We start from the raw sequence: 21,375 nt of genomic DNA, 5'->3' as shown, positions 1-21,375 counted from the left end.
TCACTAGACGAACACGGGGGGCGTCCATTAGAAAACTTCTACTTCCAACGGGGCGGGGACATGAAAATGTGTTATCCTACGTGGGGAGGGACTTCCTTCAGGATTGCCGTTGGACGGTGGCTACTTGTAGGTGACACGTAACTAAAGTTAAAGGTACCGTGTAGGCCTCGCTGGTTGCGCTGCACAGAGGAAAAACTAGGGAGTCCCTTTTCAATGGGTTTGTGTTGCCGACTGTTTTTCGCCAAGGAGAAAAGCAACCTTCAGGCACCGACAGCACAAAAACCCTTCATCGCCCAATGAAGAAAGCGAATAAACTTGGCAATCCAGTCGTAGTCCAACAATTCTCGTCCACAGAGAGTAGCGAAGTGTTGGGAACTTTATTTTCTTTTGCTGGGAAGGCGTTTCGCTCAATTTCTGCACCATTTCGCAGCAGCCAGCACAGCCCAGACCACGTCCCCCCCCCCTTGCCTGGAGCGGCCGGTTGAGATGCGCGTCACATTTCGGAGCTGGGAAAGTTGAGAGAAGAGAAAACCAAAGTTGGGAAAAGTTATCCGAAGTTTCGCTGCCTGTGGGGTGCCGGGTCATCTGGGAAAGGGGGTGACTATGGGCAACGGAATGTGCTCCAGGAAACAAAAAAAGATCTTCCAGTCTCTCCTGTTGCTCACCCTGGTTTTTGGACTAATTTATGGCGCGATGATATCGTACGAAATGCACAAGCAGCTCAAGAGAACGGAGGCACTGGCAGTGAAATACCAGCAGCACCAGGAGTCTTTATCGGCGCAGTTACAAGGTAAAACGTTTTTATAAGACATTAAAGTGCTATCACTTGCATGCAAAAAATATTGAAACACTACGCTACAACCTTGTGGTGTCCTCAATATGTACTTCAGGATGTTTTTTTTTTCCTCTGATCGTATCGGGTTATCACCGAGAGCTACCACAGCGAGCGGATATTTGCGCATCCCAGTGTGGGTTACAATGTGAGCTGTTACTGATATCCTCACTCTGCTGTATCGAGTCTTTGCAAGAAATGTTTCGGGGTTTTTCCTCTCGCGGGGGTGTGGAGGAGAGTTTCTGTGCATGATGTCTGGTTCACTTTGTCTAGATGAGAGTTTGCGAGGAGAAAACAGCTCAAAATTATAAGAGAAATGAATAACTGCTCCGGAACTCAAGAAACAAACATCCGCACTCGCTAAACGTTGGATAGCTGTGATTTCGTTTAAGTTAAACGTCTGAACTGTGCGTATCATATGTACTTTAATAAAGCTGTGTAATTAAAAAAAACAAAAACAAAATATGTGCTTGATTCTTTCAGTATTATTAACCGAGCAAGAGTGCAATCACGTATCACATACCAAAAAGTGTTTCATGAATGATATGCATATTTTCAGAAACACGAAAAGCAAAGCAGTTGTTTGAAGCTCCAGGTGAATCAATTTTGACCTGTCTTGCACTCGCATGTTCTACCACAAACGTGATTTTCAGCCTGAACCGAACAAGAGTCGGGTTGTAAATTGAGGAGCATGTTGATGGTGACATAAGGCACTTGTTCCGCCAGATTTAATCTGACCTGTAATATCTATCGCGTTATACAGTCATTTTTCTGGTTAGAGATGATGAGAAGTAAAGATTGAAACTAATACAATGCGGGACTCGTGAAAGGTATGCAGGACGAAGACGAAAGTATGTTTAGTTAGGCATGCAGTTCATGGTAAACCAAAAACCTTGACGGACTTCGACAAAGAACTCCGTGCAAGGGTTAAAATCGTTTACTGCCATGTTTCGTGTTCAAAAATTCATCTCATACACCTCTGCGTTTTCAGTGCAACATCTCTGTCATGGAATACGAAATTAAGCTTTGTTTTCAGATTTCCCATAGGCTTAGATGTCTGAATTTGAGGAAGCGTTCAATTATGAATCCTATCACGTTTGTCCCTGATGAATTCAGTGCTTCTCGACGTCATCCCCAAAACCTAGTAAGAGTTTTGCTGGAACGTCGTTTTTGTTTTTTTAAAGGAAGACTCTGCAAGCTGATACCCCATACCGTTTTTGTGGTCAATACAAAACTTGGAATGATTCATCGACTTCCCATTTATAGTCTTTCTAATGTATCGAATCCAAGGGAGGGCTATACTTGCATGCTGTTATTCGTGTTTATGATATTCATGTCTTATGTGCAGTTACAGCAGAAGTTTAAAATATCAGGCTGATGGTAACCATTGATGTACTGTAGTTAATCTTCACTGTATGGAGGAGTGGAGAAATGAAACAGGCTTATTTTTTTCCACTCCTTCATACAATTAGCATTGATCGGGATTTAAAATAATGTTGCAAATCTAAGTGGGGGTTGTTTAATTTATTTTAATTCAGATTGATAAAGCGCACTCGTCAGAACGTCTGCACGATGGATTTTCATATTTTAAAACAGCGGAGCTTTTACTGATAATTAGCCTCAGCCGAGTTTAAGACCGTATACATAACGAAAAGCGACAGAACTGACAACCTTTCTTTTTCATTCCGATTAAAACATTTTCTTATTAAAGAGCAACCAGGAAAATGAAGAGCTGTTAAAAGAAACACATGGCTTTTTTTTCCTGCTCCCTGTTATCCAGGGTTGCTCATAATATCAGGAATATCGTGAATATGAGGAACCAGTTAGGCTATCATCCCTGCTCCTTCAGAGAATAGGCTATTTGTAAAAAAATGAGAATATCGCATGCTCCCCTGAAGGTAAACCTCACCTTAACTGTCTGAGTTTTATAAACTGCTTACAAAAGAATGTGCATGTTTTTTATATTTCAGTGAGATGTTGCTATTAAAGTTGACAGTATTATTTTAAGTCACCCGTTTTCCAAACCGAGAGTTAATTGATTGTACAGCCTGTGTATTTATCAGTTGAAGACTTGGCCTGCACTTAGGAATGCAATGATATTGCAAATGATATTTAGTTGTCATAGTTACCTGCTGTGCTAAGTATATTAGTATATAAGTATATTTCTTCTTCTCAGGCCATGGCTAAAAGAAAAGTTTAGCCCAACTTTTTTTCCTGAGTAATTGACTAGATCCAGTTTCGGTATTATAATTTTGCTGATTTGCTCACAGAACAGGTCATACATCTCTAAAGTCACAGAGCGTTGAATTTCAGTCCAGTATGACTAAAAGCTATTTTGGCAAAGTTTCCCAGCCCTGAAGGGGGTGATTTGTTTCTGTTAGCTGTAACCCCAACACGGGCCTTGAAAAACCGATACCTCTTCAAGAAAGGTAATGAAAAATAACACCTGTTAGTTCTAGTGTAATACAGTGAGCATGGAATAGCAACTCCACAGTACTCCAGTAAGGTCATGTTATGATATTCAAGTTTTATTGAATAGTTAACAGAAATTAGATAGGGTATGTTCATGGGTTAATTCTGATACTTTGAGTTGATGGCCTACAGAAAACTGTTATAATATGAATCATATTCTGATATGATTACAGTATTTGTCGATTGTCAGTTTCTTGCTTTCTTTACCCCCTCCCAGTTCTGTGTGAGGAGTGACTGTAACACGATCCTGGTACTGTACAGAGCACATCAGTCGTTGTCTGACCTCTGAAACCACAGAGAAGAGTAAACAAGATCTGAGGTCATCTTCAGACAGAGCGCTGTGATTTGTCCTGTCATGTTTGCCACCATGGACAAGCAGCAAGCCTCGCAGGGAGAGTGTCTTGCACTTTATTTCTAAATTCTCACTCTGGTGGTGGAGCAGAGCAGGGAAAGGGAGACCGATGGGGCTGAAATGCAGTTTTATTTAGCTCAGTTTTAAAACTTCACCTTTGTTACAGTTTGCATCGACAGATATTAACAGAGCACAGTTACATACAGAGAGAATGAAATGAAATTTATCACTTATAATTGCAAGCAGTTCCCGAAGATATTATCATGAAAATGCCAATCTTTTTTAGCAGGTGCAATGAAATTGTATTGAACAGACAGGACATTAGTAAATTCATTACACTGATTAGCACTGTTCTTCAAGCCTACTGTGATAGCAACAGGTAGTTAACATTGCCCTCCGTTGGAAACAATTCAGCTTTTATATCTGTAACACGTGTTGCACTAGGTTGCATATGCTGACTTGTGAGATTCTGTCCCATTCCTCTTGCAGAGACTGGACCAACGTTTGCCTATTAACCCATCTGAGCTCTAGATAGTCTGTGTCATCTCAGCTGATCCCACTAATGATTAACGGGGCTCAAGTCTGTGGAGCAGACCTATCACATTTTCACCTTGAAGGAAAGCTGTTGCGAATGGGGCACCCTGCGGACATTCTGTGCGCTGTCTGGCTGGGATGTTATGGCAGGATGAGCCTACGGGAAGGACAGCAGCAAGTGAGGACTTGTGTGATGCTGTTAGTCAGTCCCTACAAATCGAGTTCTTTAGTGACTAGACACAACATCACAATTCGACCTCCCCAGGCTGAGCCTGTATACAACTATACAGCGATCATGAAGATTTGCACAAAAACTTCATCACTCAAGACGATTTGGCTGCGATGCTGGCGAGCCGAGTCTGGAGATTTTGTTCAACCTGCAAAAGTTCATTGGGATGAAAGTGTTGTTTGCTTGAGAAACAGGGCATATAATGTCTTCACTGTGTTTTTCTTTTTTTTACCTGGCTTGACATTCAACAGGTTAAATCACCTCACCTGTTCTCACTAATACAGTGATTTGGTGCTAATGCAACTGTCTGTCAAATTAGTACATTTTATCACTGTCAATCAAGAAGGACAAATTAAATGAATGACACCAAAAACATGAATACAGATTTTGGAGAGTAATACTTTAAAACAAAACATGCATATATACGACTAATATTTGTTTTTATAATACACAATGTCCAATCTGTAACATTTCAAAATTGTTCTCATCTTAAGTGCTCTGGTGTCATATAGGTGAGTCACAGCTATATGTAGAAAGGATTATGTATAAATATACAGTATATGTAAAACAGCATTGACACCTTATTTCCAATGATGGCAAAGTGGTGTCAGAGGTTCCTGGGTTTAAATCCCTCAGAGGGATGATGTACTCTGTGGTACTATTATGGTACTTGTAATTCTTCAGTAACAACAACCTGCTCCCTAGATGGGTACTCTAAGTTGGCATCATTATATAGAGCAAATTCTTATTTACAGTCTACCCACCCATGTTGCTGAAGCTGATACCCTGGTTGGTTTCAAGGAATGAATGGCTGAGATTTGTATATCTATTACCTACCAAATGGCCTAGATGAACCAAATGTCATACTCTCATTTGTAACCTGTTTTCTGTTTAACCTGTTTCTCTAAGCTCCTTCAGTTCAAGTGGTCTTGATGAGCTTTTCTTTTTCATACCTTCCCTGAAGTTGTTTGATTCATCCTTGTCTTAGCTGCTTCCTTCTTAATTCATCAAAGATGATTGTCCTGTCGAGAGCGTGCTTTATCATTGGATTCAAGTTCTGCCAAAAGAATAGATGCATTCATCTCAATTAGACAATGCAGGAAGTGATTCAAGCTCTCTCTTATCCTGTAACTGGTTAATTCTTCTGTAAATATGGGACTTTTTGCCCTGTCTTAATTCATTTAAAGATAAAATCTAGATTCAGTGCCAGCAGCTTGAGATTACCGCTGAGTATTTTTAGACCGAGTGACCATGTTGCAGTCTCTTCGTCACCAAAAAATCCTTGAAAAGTTTTTCCTTTTTAAATTGTCTGAAGATGATCGTGAATTGAAAAAGAAAACATTAGGTGTCTTTAGAACATGATGAATCCTAGATCATGTTGTGAAATCAAGTAACACAGAAATGTTAATGGATAGTTTAAGCAAAGACAATATCATCGTTTTTAGAATATACTGTATTATGCATTCACTGTAGTATGGCTAGGAATCAATGGTGTTTGGTAGGGTTAAGAAGTATTTTCTTGCTAAATTACAGTATTGTTTACTGTTTATTACAAGCAGATTCTAAGCACCAGACTCCCGAGTTTACATCGACAGGAGCGGATGCATGCTCTTTAAAACCTGTAGTAGTAAACATCTATGAAATGATGTCCCAGATGTGGGGAAAACTTCCAGATAATCTTAAACATTTTGAACTCAAAAGGTAAAATGTTTCCAGTTAATTTGGCAACATGGTTGTATCCTTTATTCTGTTGTCAGGGTTTTACATTTAGTGAGTGTGACTAATTTTAATGGATCCATCCATTTCTTCACTGCTTTGTCCAATTCAGGTTCATAGGGGAGGCAGAGAGTATCCCAGCAAACAAACGTGTGCAGGGCAGGGTACACCCTGGACAGGCCATTGCAGGGCACGTAGAGACACACACACACACACACACACACACACACACACACACACACACACACACACACACACACACACACACACACACACACAGGGCCAGTTCTTCCAGCAGCCGGTTAACCTTTGGGCTGTGTGAGGAAGCTGAAACACCCATCCAAAAACACACAACCACAGGGAGAACGTACTGTACAAACTGCACACAGATAGCACCCTAGGAATTGACCCCAGGGTTCAGTGCTGCTAAGCAGCGATGCTAACTGCTGTGCCTCCATGCCACTCTGTTCGAATGGTACAATATGGTATTAAAAGTTAATTTCCTTAATTGTAGTAGCATCTTAGTATCTTCGGGTTGCATTTTATCTTTGTGTCACTTGAGAGTCCCATGAATGGATGTATTTAAAAAAGGCAAAGTGAGTTTCCCAGTCTCATTTTTTTGGAAACCTAGACTGGGTTGAGTTGAGGGCTGTTTGTGAGGGCAGAGGTTGAATACAAAATAATCATCAGGATGCACTTTTCAAAATTCAAAAGGAGGTGGTTATAGTGAGCACTCACTAGTTCGGTCATATTTATTTGCCTGACCTTTAAGCCGAAATAAGTCCTTCTCCGGGTAGCTATTTACAATACTGCATCAAACATAACTTGCCAAGCAGAATGAAACTGGGTCCATCTTACCGGTTGTCTACCACCATTTCTTAATACTGCTGAGAAAAAAAAAGAAGTTTTATATTTTGACCTGAAGCTGGGCAAGATACAAAATATTCAGAAGAAGGTGGTTTATAATAAAGTGGTTTAAAGCAGTAAAAACATAGTTACAAGATATCTCAGAGGAAAATCCTTTTTTGGTTATTTAATCTGAAGAACTATTACTTTTGTCTGAAATGAACTGAATCTTTTAAATCCTTTTTTTAATCTTTTAGATCCTACCTGCCTATCATTCTCACTGACATGGTATTGATGTCTGTTTCTTTCACATACCTGTGGTGACTTTAGAAGGCCAGTGCTCTGGAACACCTGGAAGATGTTTGGTGGCAACCCTGACAGCAAATTGTCAGGGTGGTTCAGGTGCCGGCTTGGCACCATCATCAATATTGTCAGTGGAGATGATATGGTGAAGGGGCCAAGGATTGTGAACATTTTTAAAGACTTCAGGATAAGTGAGGAAATGTATTAAGGGATCCAGTAAGCATTTCAGGCTTTATGAATTTCATCTGTTGGCTGTTTCAATGGCCAGAAAGTGATCATATATGGTGATCGTCTTTTTCTCCAAAACATTTTTACAGTCACTATTCCCGAAAGTTAAGGAGGGACCATACAAGAGAATGGCAAAAAAAAGCCTTTAGTAAAATTTAAATATCTGGCCAACCTTTCTTGTATAGTTTCTGATGCGCTTGTGAACGTGTTTGATATAGGTAGTGTCCTGCTGGATGACATTGCAGATTTTTTAAAGAGTAAATCATGTTCTTATTTACTTAAGTCTTTGATTTTTTAAAAAATTTCGTTAGCCAGGGTGCACCTTTTTAAATGGAAATTCCTTTTGAAATGAGTCAACGCTTCTGGCTGTTCTAATTTGTGAAACTTGTATTGATAAAGGATTTCAGTCAAGTGGCAAGTTGTTTTGTTTCAGTATATTATCAACCTTTGTGAAAGCAACTGTAAGAAAAGTTTCTGTTGTGTCCTGGTGAAAATGTATTTAAGGCTTAAACAAAATGCGTAATGCATTTCCTGTGCCTGTCTTTAATCTGTTTTATTGTAGTGAAACAGATGAACAATTGCTGCACCTGCTGGGTATTTTGAGAAAACTTGTTTGATGTATGGCTAGCTGTTGGTGGCTTGGGGAATAGTCATTACATGCTTGTTATTTTGTTGCTGAGGCCCCTGATACATTAGTTCATCATGACTGATGCCCTGGACTGGAATGGATAAATAACAAAGCAGAGATGGCTGACAGGGACTGATTAGTAATCTTGCCTCTTTGTGCAGCCTGGCAACCTTTCCTGATGAATCATAGACGAAGGAGTGCAAGCGATGTGTTTTAGAGAAATTAGGAATCATTGTTTAATTCTGGGGTGTGAAACATTTTTGACAGGTCAGTGTCAAGACAAGAAGGCTTGCTGGCCATTTTTCTCCTGTATCGCTTAGTCGGAGGCAACTGATGCCAGCCGAGCACAGCTACCGTGAAGGAGGTAACTTCTTTTTTTGCAAAACTCGGATCCTTTCAGTGAGTGGAATAAGCATACAAAATCGGCAACAAGCAGTGACCAAATCAATTGTCCATCATGACATTGTGCAGAGCTTTAGCAATAGCCTCTCTCCTTGTAATGGGATGTTTTGTTCTCAGGTCTTTCGAAGGATAAACAGAAAATAATAAATGTAGTTACTCCTTTAGAGCTATAGGATTGCAACTATATCACTATATCTGCTTGCTCTACCTATCAAAATAAATTCACAGATTTATGAGCACTTCCTTTATGGAAAAACGAATTTGTGGCATTTGCATTGCAATTGGTAAAGCGTAGCTAAAGTCCCTTGACCGTACTTTCATGCTTCTAGTGCTGTCCCAGTGTGCAGAATCTCAATGACGCCTCTGTGTGTAAAAATGAACGGGGTGTGAGATGGAAGAGGAGGTGTGCACAGCAGTGGAACAAGGGGGCGCTGTGCTGTCAGGCCGTTTTGGCTGGGTGAAGCGTGTCAAACGGGAGAGATCCATGAACAGAGGCTTTTGGGACGTAAGCTGTCAGTTGGTCCTGAACAACCTCTTGTCCAGTACAGCAGCCAGAGTGAGTGACAGCCAGGCAGGATGTGGGAAAGATGTTGATCTCGGGAGCGTCCCAGCATCTGGCGGTGCATTGGTCATGGAGGAGTTCGCACGGCACTCTGCCCTGAAAGAGGGGTCGGTGGTGGTTCAATAACTCACGTTTGTGAATTTTTACCGCCAGCTGACCAGCTGATACTGCGCTCTGCTTAGTGGCACTATAATCTACGATTGTGTACCTACACGTAGTTCTCTGCTCCATGGTCATTTTCTCAGGTAACACTGGATGTGCTTGCATTGTATAGGCTTTGCTCTTCTCACGTGTGCCTGCCTCTTTTTTGTCTTTGTATTTTTTACTGCTTTTTCCTACTGTATTTGAATGGTCTAATTTTCCTGTATGTATTATTGTTTATCGTGTAAGGAATAATAATAATAATAATAACCAGCCAAAGATCCATCTGCTCTGCAGCGCACCTCGTTAATAACTGCTGGAACCTGGTTGTTTCCTTGCTTTAAAGGATGTTGAATAAGTCTGTGTTAAATTTGTTTTGGTGAGTGAAAAAAAATAGAGCAGAGGGATTTAAGATTTTTTCCAGTGGGATATCATTAGGGCTTGACGCAATAGCCAGTACTTGTAAACTGCATGTACAGCAGCATATATTTGTGTGCATTTGTATGCAAGTTAAATGTTTTGCTCAGGGGTACATCAGCTGTGCCCCTTGCAGCGTTTGAACTCAAAAGCTTCAATTTCCGAGTCCGGTGCTCTACCCACTGCTTCCACAGTGTCGCCACGCGGTCAGCAGCTGGCGGTATCTGGGATTCCCCAAGGGGTAGAATGCAATGAGAAAAGCATCAACTGAGGGTAGGATTTGTACCGGGCCCCTGTGGGTGTGCAGTAATGCCCACGAGAGATTTGCCAGGTACCGGGTGGATTGCAGTTCTGGAAGATGAATAACTTGATGGTGGGTGAGAAAGAGAAGCTTGCCCGACTGTCCTCATTCTCCCCGTGCAGTACAGAAGTCACCGCTGTGAGCTAACGCTTAAGGAAGCATCTGACGGCACATGATGTTGTAGACCACGAGTTACAACACCTCACCAAGACTGACCAGTCATCCTGCTCCATCTTCAGGATCGCGTTTTTGCAATGCTTGTTCCACTGTGTCTGCAACATCAGCAGTTGTGCAATGAGGAGGCGAGCAAACAGTCTTCGTTTTCAGGGCTGCACAGGCACCCAGCAACACCTTCCCTGCATTGGAGCAGTGGAGGCAAGTCCTCTTTCATGATGAGTCGATGTTGTGTTTGGACCATCGTGTTGGCTAGCAGTGACTGGGTGCAAACATGGTTGCACACGAGACAGTATCGATGATTGACAAGGTCCGGTTGTGCTTGTCGGGGCACGAGTGACTAGCTGTTAAGGGACGTTGTAGTGATTGATGACAACCTGAATACAAAGTGCAACACTGACTGAGTCCTGAGACCACTTTGGCTGCCTTTCCTGTGAGCTTATCCTGACAGGTCGACCTTCCACTCCAGCAGAACAACACCACTTCCTGCTGTTCGTTGAACGGCAGTGCTCTTGTGAGATGACTCGCCAGACTTGAGCCCCTTGAACGCGTCTCGGATTAGCTGGGGTGACGGGGGGTTTAGGGCTCGGAGACCAGTGAATAGGCACATGCCTGGCCTGTCCAGGCTCTGCGAGGGGAATGGGACAGAATCCCACAAGATGGCATCGGCAACGTAGTGCTATTCACGTGTCCCACATCATCTTCTCCATGGCCTGCACAGGGGGCTATGTCTTTCACTGGGACTGAGCGGTGTTATTGAAGACAAGTGCAAAGTGTCAGTGCACTGAGCAGATAGTCATTTTCCTGCTCATGCTCCGAGTTTCCTTTGATGCTCAGAAGATATAGAAGACAGTGGCGTGATTAAAAGGAGGTGAAAGTAATCGTTTTCCTGTGCTTTGGCTTGTACCCCCACATTCAGCTATAGCTACTAGGGTTCCAAGATCATTGCACCTGTTAAGTTGGTGGAAGGCTTTTATGAGCACGAGAGTTTAATTAATACTGACTTGACAGACACGTGATTGATCAAAGATTGATCAAAGGCAATCACACCTTTTTCATACCCAGTTTTGTAGAATATGCATGGAATTCTTTGAAAGATTCATAGTAGTATGATGCTAAAAACTGCACTGAAAGCATTTATTGTACAATTGTACTATAATGTATTTAAGTGTCAAAATAATTCTGGTATGTATGCCATGCAAAAGGTGATCTGCAAAGAGTCTTCAGCTTTGCACTACCTTGTTTCCCATGAACCTTTGTTCTTTGAGGATCCCTAAGGAACACAGAGCGAACGGGAAGGTCAGAGGGGATTCGGTCAGAGAATGTAGTGTCAGCTCCATGTACATTTGGATGTTGTACGTAAGTATTTTAGATGGCACTGGGAGTCTCATCAGTATGAAAAGGAAAGGAACGGACATATTCATTTTTTCATTTCAGGTTTGTGCACCTACAGCTGTAGTGTGCATTATTTTCTTCTAGTCTATTTATTTCCATGTGCCCAATGATACTGAAAGGTCAATCCATAAAAAAAAACTCCACAGTCACTCACGCTGGGAGGGGGAGCACTGGAAGAAAGCCTGCCTGGTGAAAACTGTGAGCAGTTCTCATTAGAACTTAGGGACAGGAATGAAAGCAATCATTGGGGCCAATATACTCTTAACTGTTAGGTCGTACGTCATGAGGGACATAGTATAGAGGCCTGGGTCTCTGCAACACCTCTGTGCAACATTTGAACCCACTGCGTCAAACGGTGTGTTAATCCTGAGAGACGGAGCCGACCAGCAGATCGCCGCAGCGCTGGATCGGAGTGGGACCAGCTGGGCACTCATGAAAAGGCCGTCCCAGGGAAGGAGGGATGAGTGCAGACGGCAGGCAGATGTTTCTGTGGGCACACACAGGAGAGGATTGTCAGCCTTTCCCCTTGTGACAGGAAGCCAGAATAAAGAGGCTGGAGATGGAAAGAGATACTGAGAGAGACAGTCCTGTCTTTCTGTTTGTTCTTGTTTATACATTATGGCCACACAACGGAAAATGAGACCTTTGATTTGATTTAATTGATTTTTACCGACATCTGAGCATCTCTAGCCACTGAATTACCGTAGTACTGGCTTAGTTTGAATTGTCTGGAAACTGTGTGGTAGGATTCTCACTGCTTAAGAGATACACGCTACATTAAAACATTGTCCTTATGGAGTTACTGTTGATTTATGGCATTAATATGTATAAACTGAAGACATTTCATCCTGTCTTTAATATCTGTATTAATGATGTCGTCTATGAAAATCCAGCCTACCCAAACGACCACCGGATCTCCTGGGAGAATGCCTCCCTCTGCCCGTTTAGTTTCTTGTAAAGAGGTGAAGTTGTCTACACAGCACTGTCTGATCACGAGTGTCATAGTTATCTCTCTGTATTATAGTTACTGTATGTCAAGTAAAAAAAGTCAATTTCTAAAGGTAGCAAAAACAAATTTAGGTGACGGCTTCTGATGATTATGTTTCTACTGTGGGGGGCATGGTGGTCCAGTGGTTAGCATTATTGCCATGCAGTGCTGGGGCCCTGGGTTCAATTCCTGGAGTGCTACCTGGGCGGAGTTTGGATGTTCTTCCTGTATTCACCTGGGTTTCCCACAGTGCAGAAACATACTGCTAGGTTAATTGGCTTCTTAGTTAATAGGCCCTGATGTGAGTGTGTGTTAGCCCCGCAACAGACAGCTTTCCAACCAGGGTGTGTTGTGTGTGCCTGTTGCTTGCTGATATAGGCTCAGGCTCCCATGCATGGGAAAAAGCAGTAAGAGCAGTTAGAAAATGAATGGATATTTGGACTATTTTATAAATGTTTACTTGTGCACTGTAAGCCACACTCACCTTGAGCAACAGTGATGTTCCTTTCCCAGTATCTGGCATACAGAGTTACTTTAAATGCACTACAGTAGGATGAGCACTTGTTATAACACAATCACATCACCCTTAAGCTCATTCAGTGGATAATGATATTTCCTGAACATGGTGATTTTGTTTTTTACCAAGCTCTTTCTCTTAACTGCCCCATCTGATAACAGTATCATAACTGAAATCTTGAAGGTCCACCCTTCTTAATTCCTCTGCAGTTTAGTTGAAAAAGGTCCCCTGAAAACAATCTTGTTTTCAAATGCAATTACGTCCTCAACATCTACTGTTGGTGTACAAAGTGCACTCTTTTTTCACATTTGATTTAATTGACCCTTGAAATGTTTCCACAGCACATTTGACTTATTTATCAATTCTTTTTCAGTTGTTTACGAACACAGGTCAAGATTGGAAAAGTCCTTGCAGAAAGAGAGACTTGAACACAAGAAGGCTAAAGAAGGTAAGTTTGGTTCAGTATGATCACCCTAAGCAGATTTAATTAGCCATAAACTGAATAGAGGAAACAGTTCGTTCAAATGCAGTATTGTACATCCCCTCTTTAGTAATGAGAATTTCACTTTTTTTTTGGAAAGGATAATTGATTCTGCTTGTTTATTTTTTTCTCTGCCTTTGTTACAAATTTTAAATACAAAATCTTGTCCTTAATGCTCCAGAGGTTTTTTTCTGATGAATCAAATGAGACTTGTTATGTTTCACAGGAAGTTCTTATCAGAGTCATTTTCCTTTAGCGCTGGCTAATCTTTGTAATGGTTTTGCAGATTACCTTGTGTACAAGCTGGAAGCACAACAGACACTAACTAAAGAAAAAGTAAGTCAAGTCTTGAGATCTGCTGGTAACCACTCTGTGCAGGGAGATTTTAAACATTAAAGTTGTCAGTGTGGAATGCAATTGTGCATCTTCAGCAGTCTGCACCAGTTATTAACTGAAACACATTTTACATCCAACACTAATTTGACAGTTTCTGAATTCTTTTCAAATATGGAATTACAAGGAGGTACTGTCAAGCAAGCAGGAGGTAGAAAAAAAGTTATGTGCATCCTCAGAGTCAGGGTTACATAATCAATGTGAGGAAGTTTTCCCTCAAAAACGTTTCACGAGAATAATTTCCCCTGAGCCAAAAGCAGTATTGCAATATTGTGTGTTTTTTCTGTTTTTCTTGAGAAACTTCTGTAATTGTTTTGAACTCATCCATTTGACCTCCCCCACGAAGATAACACATCCATTCATTGATAACATCTCCATATTTTAAAAAGGACCGAAAATACTTGTGCTTTGTAATATTTGTGCATGTGCAAATCCATAATTATTGCATCATTTACTCTGTGCAAGAGTATACATTTGCGATAACAAAAAGTGCCTTTTTTAATATGAGATTTTTTTGTTTTCTTTTCTCTCAACATAGCACTGTATGTCGACATGCAGTAAATTCAAAAGGAAAACTCCGGAAGAAACATTACTATCTTTTGAAACATAAGAGAGACAAACTTATGAATACTTAAAATACATGAAAGAATTAAAGCAGTCTCCAGCTCATCAAAAAAATCACTTTCAAAACCAAAGTGCAGTGCTTGGACCTAATTCCTTTTAAGACAGTTATTGCTTAAGGCGCAATAGGAACGCTCTGTGCTGTGTGAACTTCAGTATCCCACACGCTCCTTAGTGCTGTTAAACAACACACCCTTTCAAGCACTCTTCAGTCATTTTTTATATCTTATGAAGTGCTTTTTTAAAAAGTCCTAGTTTGGAAGCTGGTGGAAAAATCTTAGTGAGAACAGTTTTTGCATGTGCAGCTTTTTGACAAGAGAGAAACATTGCCAGTGGTGCTGGTTGTCAGGCATTAAAGATATTTTGCTCTTTTGATTAAATGTGAAGGGAAAATGACCTACATATATCAACAATGGCTGGCCAGACAAACAGCAGTGATCAAGGGCCCTAGAAGCCAAGGATATTAACTGCCTGAAATGTGCATTCATTAGCAAAAGAAACCTGGCTGTGTTTTGGGATCATTTAGAAGGGCTGTATTTTTTGTCAGTGACTAAATTACATTGAAGATGGAATGCCACTACTTAATCAATAACTGTCTCCTTTCAACAGTTCGTGGGAGCATGGAGTTTAAATTATGTTGTTGCTTTCTGCTTCTCAGGTTTATTTTGTGTCCATTAATATGCATGAAAAATGTTCAATTTCACAATAGATCTGAGAGCATGCTGTTCAATTATTAATGAGGTTTTGATTTTGTATTTGTTTTATTTTTGTTCTAAAAGCAAGATGCCAACAACAGGATTAACTCCTTGAATATGCAACACCAAATGCTAAAGGTGAGTAAATAACCGACGGGAATAAATAAAAAAAGGAAAATCCATGTGGCATCAGTTTGAATTCTATGCACAATTTTGCCCTTTCTCCCCACTGTTTATTTTTTTGTATATAAATACAAATGTATTTTTATTTAGTATATATTTATGAAGGGCAGCAGGGTGGCACAGTGGTTGACATTGCCGCTTTGTAGCGTTGAGGCCTTTGTAGCGTGTATGGTTCAGTTCTAGACCTAGGGTGCTATATGTGTGGAGTTTGCATGTTCTCCCCAGGTTTGCATGGGCTTCCTCCGGGTGCTCTGGTTTCCACCCACAGTCCAAAGACATAGTGGTGGGTTAGTTGGCCTCTGATGAAACCGGTCCTGGTGTGAGAGTGTGCCTGCCTGGGTCTGGATGTGCCCAGCTATGGGCTGGCGTCCCATCCAAGGTGTATCCTGCCTTCTTCTCGTTATCCGCGGTGATAGGCTCTGACTGGCCCGCTACCCTGTCCTGGCTGAAGTGATTAGAAAATGGAGGAATGGATGGATATATTCATTCAAGTTTTTTTTTTTAAATGAAACCTCCTGCTGGTTTTGAAGAATGTATTATTTTCTCCGAGAGGTGTTTTCATCAGATTTCGTGTCAGGTGTGCTTGATGTCTCATGCACTGGGGATCCCGATCTTGCTGGATGTGAAATGTTCTTCTGTTTAAACTGCTAGCTGACTGCTCCCCCAGTGCGCCTCAGTTCACAAGACCGTGTATTAATGCGAGTTCTACAGTACCTGAAGCTGTCTTGCAGCCCCAGACTGGTGTGATTTATGGCCCACTGCAGGCAGTCCTCTGTGTTTTGTTCTTCACTACCACAGTTTTTGAGTCAACAAACAAACAAACAGTAGGACTCTTTTGTCTAAGTGTTTGGATAAAAATATTCTATTATGTTTAAAATAAAGGGTATGTCTTAGCACAGCTGCTTAATTCCTTCAAATTCATCTTATTCCCACTTGCTGTTTTACAGCTCCCTGAATGCCTTTTAAGGACATTTTGCGGGATATCTTTCCTGAAAATGAGGGAAAACTTATTTTTCTTACAAGGAGTGTGAATGTACTATGTCTTTTAAATAAGGATGAGCTTCCTTTTAGTCACTCAAGATTTCAAGAAACTATTGCTGACCGAAAAATTGCGATTGTCACGGTCTAAAATACAAAATCCCTAGAGCAAGCGTACATGGTTACGTGTTCTACACTTCGGTCTGTAGCAGCTTCCTTGTTCAGTAACACCAGCACAGCCACGTGTGTGTTTGCACACTTCTATGACAGACCCTTACTCTGGTCTTCCTCAGCAGTCTTCACACGTGAAAACTCCACCATGCATGCCCAAGCCATTGCAGACTTTTCCAGGTAACAAACCAGCAATTGCTAGCTAGCTCCACGAACACCATTTATATACATGCTTAATTAAATAATCCTAAATAAATCCGTGTGAGTTGAGTTGAGGAGTGCACAAACACCCTTCATCAATAATCTAATCAATTAAGTGATTATCATCCAGCCTATTTACAATAAATAAATAATAATAACAAATAAAGCCTATAATACGTATAACACTTTGGTGCCCTCTAGCGGCTGGTTGTCTGGTTGCAGCCCCTTCTTAGCCCAGCCAGTTACAGCTTGGTTTTGAAAGTGCTTCCGTGTTCCTTAACAAGACAAGATCACTTTTTTTGGCCATATACAGTTTCTTGCAGTAGGAATTTGTCTTTGCACGTACCCCAGCTTGCTCTCCATGAGACACACAGGCGCACAGATGGGGAGAGAGAAGCTGGGGGTCAGAGCGCGGGGTCAGCCATTTATACGGCGCCCCTGGAGCAGTTGGGGTTAAGGGCCTTGCTCAGGGGCCCAATGGAGGGGCCGCAGGATTTGAACCAGCAACCTTCCAACCACAGGTGCAGATCCTTAGCCACAGAACCACTGCTCCGCCCAAATAAGATGCGTTTCAAAGATTGGACCCAGTTCAGAAACTAACCCTCCTTATTTCATGACTGGCAGTGGCTTTTCATACCACTTTTGGGAGTTTATATCAAGGCCATATTAACTTGAAAGTTAAGGTTCGTCCTGAGCTGTTCTTGCATTCTCTTAAAAATGCTCCCCAATGCTCTTTATTTATAGCTGGTAACATTGTGATTGGGATTCCAGTCATTGATTTGATCACGGTGCAACATTGCTTCTTCAGAACCAGCATGATGACCTGAAGAAACAGTTCTATGATCTTCAAGAACAGCACCAGCTCCTGGGAGATGATCACAACAAAGCACTGAGTGATCACAAACAGACATATGATCATCTGCAGCAGATGAAGGAGATGGAGATCTCTAAACTAAAAGGTACCTGCGTTAGCTGTTTTGATGTTTTAAGAGCGAAGGTCTTCCAGGAAACTTGAGTTCTTTCTTGTGCCGATAGTTCAAAAACCCAGTCACACTTTTGGCAGTGCCTGCTGTGGACTATTGAAAAGCATTTAAAGTCCCACAAATCATGAAAACAATTTTTTCCTACCATATGTGCAATATTTTTTGGTAATAAATGTGTCAGAGTTGATCTATTTGAGAAAACAAGAGCTGCGACTAGAAATGGGATGCTGTATTTCTTGGTCACTTTTATAAAGAAAAACAGAATTTAATTGCACATTTTGGATGGTAAAGATGCTTCAGTGTAATTGCTTTTAATGGGGCTTAAACACTAAAAACTGTCCCTCGCCTGCTTTCATATTGTGCCTAAATAGTACTGTGTGTATAGCAGAATGCGCGTCGCATGCAATGTACATGTCTAAATCTGTTCTTTTCAGACAGTGGCTAGGAACACCTTTATTCAATGTGTAACTTTAAATATTATTTTTCAGGACGCAACTAATTTTTTGTAGTAGTACAAGTACAACAGGAAAGGATACGAAGAGGCAATTAATAATATTGAGATAAATCGTATTGAGTCCAATACTGTGTTGTGTTTTAATGCCTTTTAGCGCAGTATGTATTAGTGTGAGAAATATCAATACATTAAAACTTAAAAGTAGTAAATACTTCTAATTAAATTAAATGCTAACCTTTGTGAGTGTTCTTTAACTCTTTGTACATTATTACAAAATTATATCAGTTAACAGTATGAAGGGTGCTTATTTCCACAATATGCTTATTTATGCTATTAGCCTTGCATGAACACCGTGTTCTTCCCGTTTGTCAGCGTTAGCTGGTGAATACCGCCATCTGTTGGCTGTACATAGGAATTATCTTCATAACAACATGCCAACAAGACTCTGGGGGTTCTTGTAGGATTTAGACAAAAAAAAAGTAAATAAACTTATTGGATCTATTATATGTGAATAAAATATTGAAATATTGTCATAAATCAGCTAACCTCGACCAACCCACAGGAAAGTAAAGCCCATTTCTCATAGTTTAACTTAAATCGGAGAGGAGACTATTTAGAAAATGCAAATTTACCTGCTTTCCCCTGGCAGAGAACATCTATAACCTGCGTGAAGAGAACAAGCAACTGAGAAAAGCTCACCAGGATGTTCATATGCAGCTCCTGGATGTCAGGGTAAGCCGTCATGGGAGTTTGTCTTGAGAGGCTACTACTACTGTGAAGGTTTAAAAACTACAGTCAAGCTACAGTCTGCTTCATGTGTCCTACTTTGTCAATAGTCAATAGCAATAGTTTTGGAATTTGGTATTTTGGTTTATTTTACAGTGTATATATGTATATACATCATATATAATAAATGTTGAATCTTGAATTTGTGTTGCTATTCATGGGTAGCGCGATGTTTTAAAAAGCAATCGAAAGATTTGGTATTTAATAACTGTCAGTTTATTCTCCCATTCCTGAGAGTTGTCTGATGTTTCTGATGTTAATTTGTTAAAATAACAGTGGAAGTTGTTTTTTTTTTGTATTTGAGGGTAACATCAAATTTTTAGTTTTGTAAATATAAGCACTAAATTGGAGAAGAACTAAGACAAATGCTTAAAAAATGGATAGTCGCTTACAGTCAGCGCTTGGTGTGTAAAATTATATTCCTTTAATACAGCAACAGCACAAGGATTTAAAGTCGGCACACGACCAACTTGCAATGACTCTAGAAGACCACAAGAGTGCGCTGGCTGCTGCACAGGTCTGGAGAGATTGCTTTGTTCTCTGCGTTGAGCAGCTCTTGATCGCGCGTGTCTTTTTTTGCATGCTGCATCTTGGTGCCCAAAATCTGCACAGAAAATAATCTTTTCCAGATGTATGCATTTGAATATAAGTTAATTGAAAACTGAATTGTTTTTCTCAGCTTACTAACCTCTGTCTCAATCTTTTTTCGGTACTGCCTTATCGGTACTACCGCAGATAGGAGTCACATTTTCTGCACTGTTTTGCAGGTTTTAATAATTGCAAGAGAAAAGTATTTTCTTACTTTGTTTTTTTTTAAGTAAAGATTTTGTCTGAATTTTGCACATTTTTAAAACGGGGAAAAACCATTTCTTTTTCCTACAGAATCACTGAAACGTACAGTATCTCTACCAATTTATTTTTAATTCTTCTAAGATTGTATGCCTTGCACTGCAGACTTAAATGACCACATCCTACAGACAATCTCTCTAGCAGAGCCTGGAGCTCAGATCCTTATAGGTTCCCCCAGGTCTAATGAGCTCAATTGTATTTTGTTCTCTGTTGGCAGTTCCGTTCTCCAAGGGTGCATGCATTTATCCCCTGAGGATCGCGATGTTGCCTTGCTGTGTGTCCCCGCTGCTGAAGACCTCTACTAACTTTCTCACTAATTCTGACTGTTTTCTGCATGTTTGCATTTCACTATGCAAGTTCTTTTTTCTTTTCCTCTTTTTCTGTAATTTTAGACCACCGTTTTCATTTAGGAGAACAAGTAATGAGTCCAAGAGCAGTTGAAAGTTCCTGCATTGTTTTCAGCCTGCTGTTTCATTCAGCTGTTATTATGCAGGAAGTGTGTGGAAATTCAGTTCGAATTAACTCAGATGTCTGCAACCTCCTGTGGTTATTGTAACACTGTTAGTTACTCAGTTTAATGCTGTGCATTAAAAAAATAACACGTTTTAATGTTCCTAATCAAAGGACACTTCATCTATGTGGTCTTAGTTGTTCTCACAGGCAAAACCTGTGGCTGAAAGCATTAAGATAGATATATATATATATAAATCTTTATATTTATAAATCTTATCAATCTTGAATAAATTTATAATTTATTTCTAAGGTTCCCTAGATATACGCGGACAGTCGTGAAAACATTACACTGTGAGAGCACTCTGGAAGAGGCACTTGCGTGTTAATGTAGTTTCAGGATGGGTTATTTTCCCTCTGCACCTTATGAGCAGTGAGTTAGAATGTTAAGGATTCCTGATACAGAGCATGTTTCTCTTCTACATGCTATTTTTAATACTTGAAATATAATACAAGAGATGTATTTCATGTACTTGGAAACTGCAGCCTTACCCGCATCCTATTGATATATTTATTTTAAAAATCTTAACTGGTTTTAGAATGAGCAAGTGCTTTGTTTACAAAATGTATTACTATAGTAAAACCCATTTTTGCCTCTAAGGCAAGTCTCTGCCTTAAATGATTAGAATATTAACTTCAGTGCTGCTTTGTCCATCTGAGTTTTTCAAATTTGGGATACGGTAATTCTGGTAAGCAGGGATTTTCTAAAGTTCATGAATGTGGCTGTACAGTTCGGACCCTAAGCTGTCCAAACTGGACGTGGCAAAAAGTACAAGAAGAGAACAGCAGAAGGAAGCTTGATCAAATACAGTATTTCTGTTTCTGTCGAAGGTCCAAGTGGAAGAATTTAAGCAGCTCAAAGATACCCTTAATAAAATACCCAGTTTCAGACAAACGGGGTACAACAAGACACCTGCGCCCCAGGCAGTGCAAGCAAGGCAGGAGCTACAGGGGACCCCTGAGCACCAGGCTGGCCCCGAGGAGCACCCAGAAGCCAAAGAACAGAGCCGCGACCAGGTACGAGGGGCCACCC

At 40.6% G+C, this 21,375-nt stretch overlaps 1 protein-coding gene across 3 annotated transcripts in view; it reads left to right on the top strand.

Annotated features, from left to right (window-relative positions):
* Positions 1-89: 89 nt before the first annotated feature.
* Positions 90-21,375, top strand: part of golim4a (golgi integral membrane protein 4a) — a 31,559-nt gene continuing 10,273 nt past the window's right edge. Inside the window, exons 1-8 of one of the 3 annotated variants that reach the window (XM_088618688.1) lie at positions 90-790; positions 13,411-13,485; positions 13,805-13,854; positions 15,312-15,365; positions 17,569-17,719; positions 18,847-18,929; positions 19,423-19,500; positions 21,174-21,359. In XM_088618688.1, coding sequence (XP_088474814.1) covers positions 604-790; positions 13,411-13,485; positions 13,805-13,854; positions 15,312-15,365; positions 17,569-17,719; positions 18,847-18,929; positions 19,423-19,500; positions 21,174-21,359 — 864 coding nt within the window. In that variant the 5' untranslated portion in view covers positions 90-603. Of the gene's footprint in view, positions 791-13,410; positions 13,486-13,804; positions 13,855-15,311; positions 15,366-17,568; positions 17,720-18,846; positions 18,930-19,416; positions 19,501-21,173; positions 21,360-21,375 lie in introns of all 3 variants that reach the window. The other 2 variants (XM_088618696.1, XM_088618681.1) reach the window with 2 other exon arrangements.

Source organism: Lepisosteus platostomus, chromosome 2 (genome assembly GCF_059453375.1).
Source record: "Lepisosteus platostomus isolate fLepPlt1 chromosome 2, fLepPlt1.hap1, whole genome shotgun sequence".
Lineage (NCBI taxonomy): Eukaryota > Metazoa > Chordata > Actinopteri > Semionotiformes > Lepisosteidae > Lepisosteus > Lepisosteus platostomus.
The sequence above is the reverse complement of the archived record's forward strand: the minus strand, read 5'-3'. Positions and strand labels throughout refer to the sequence as shown.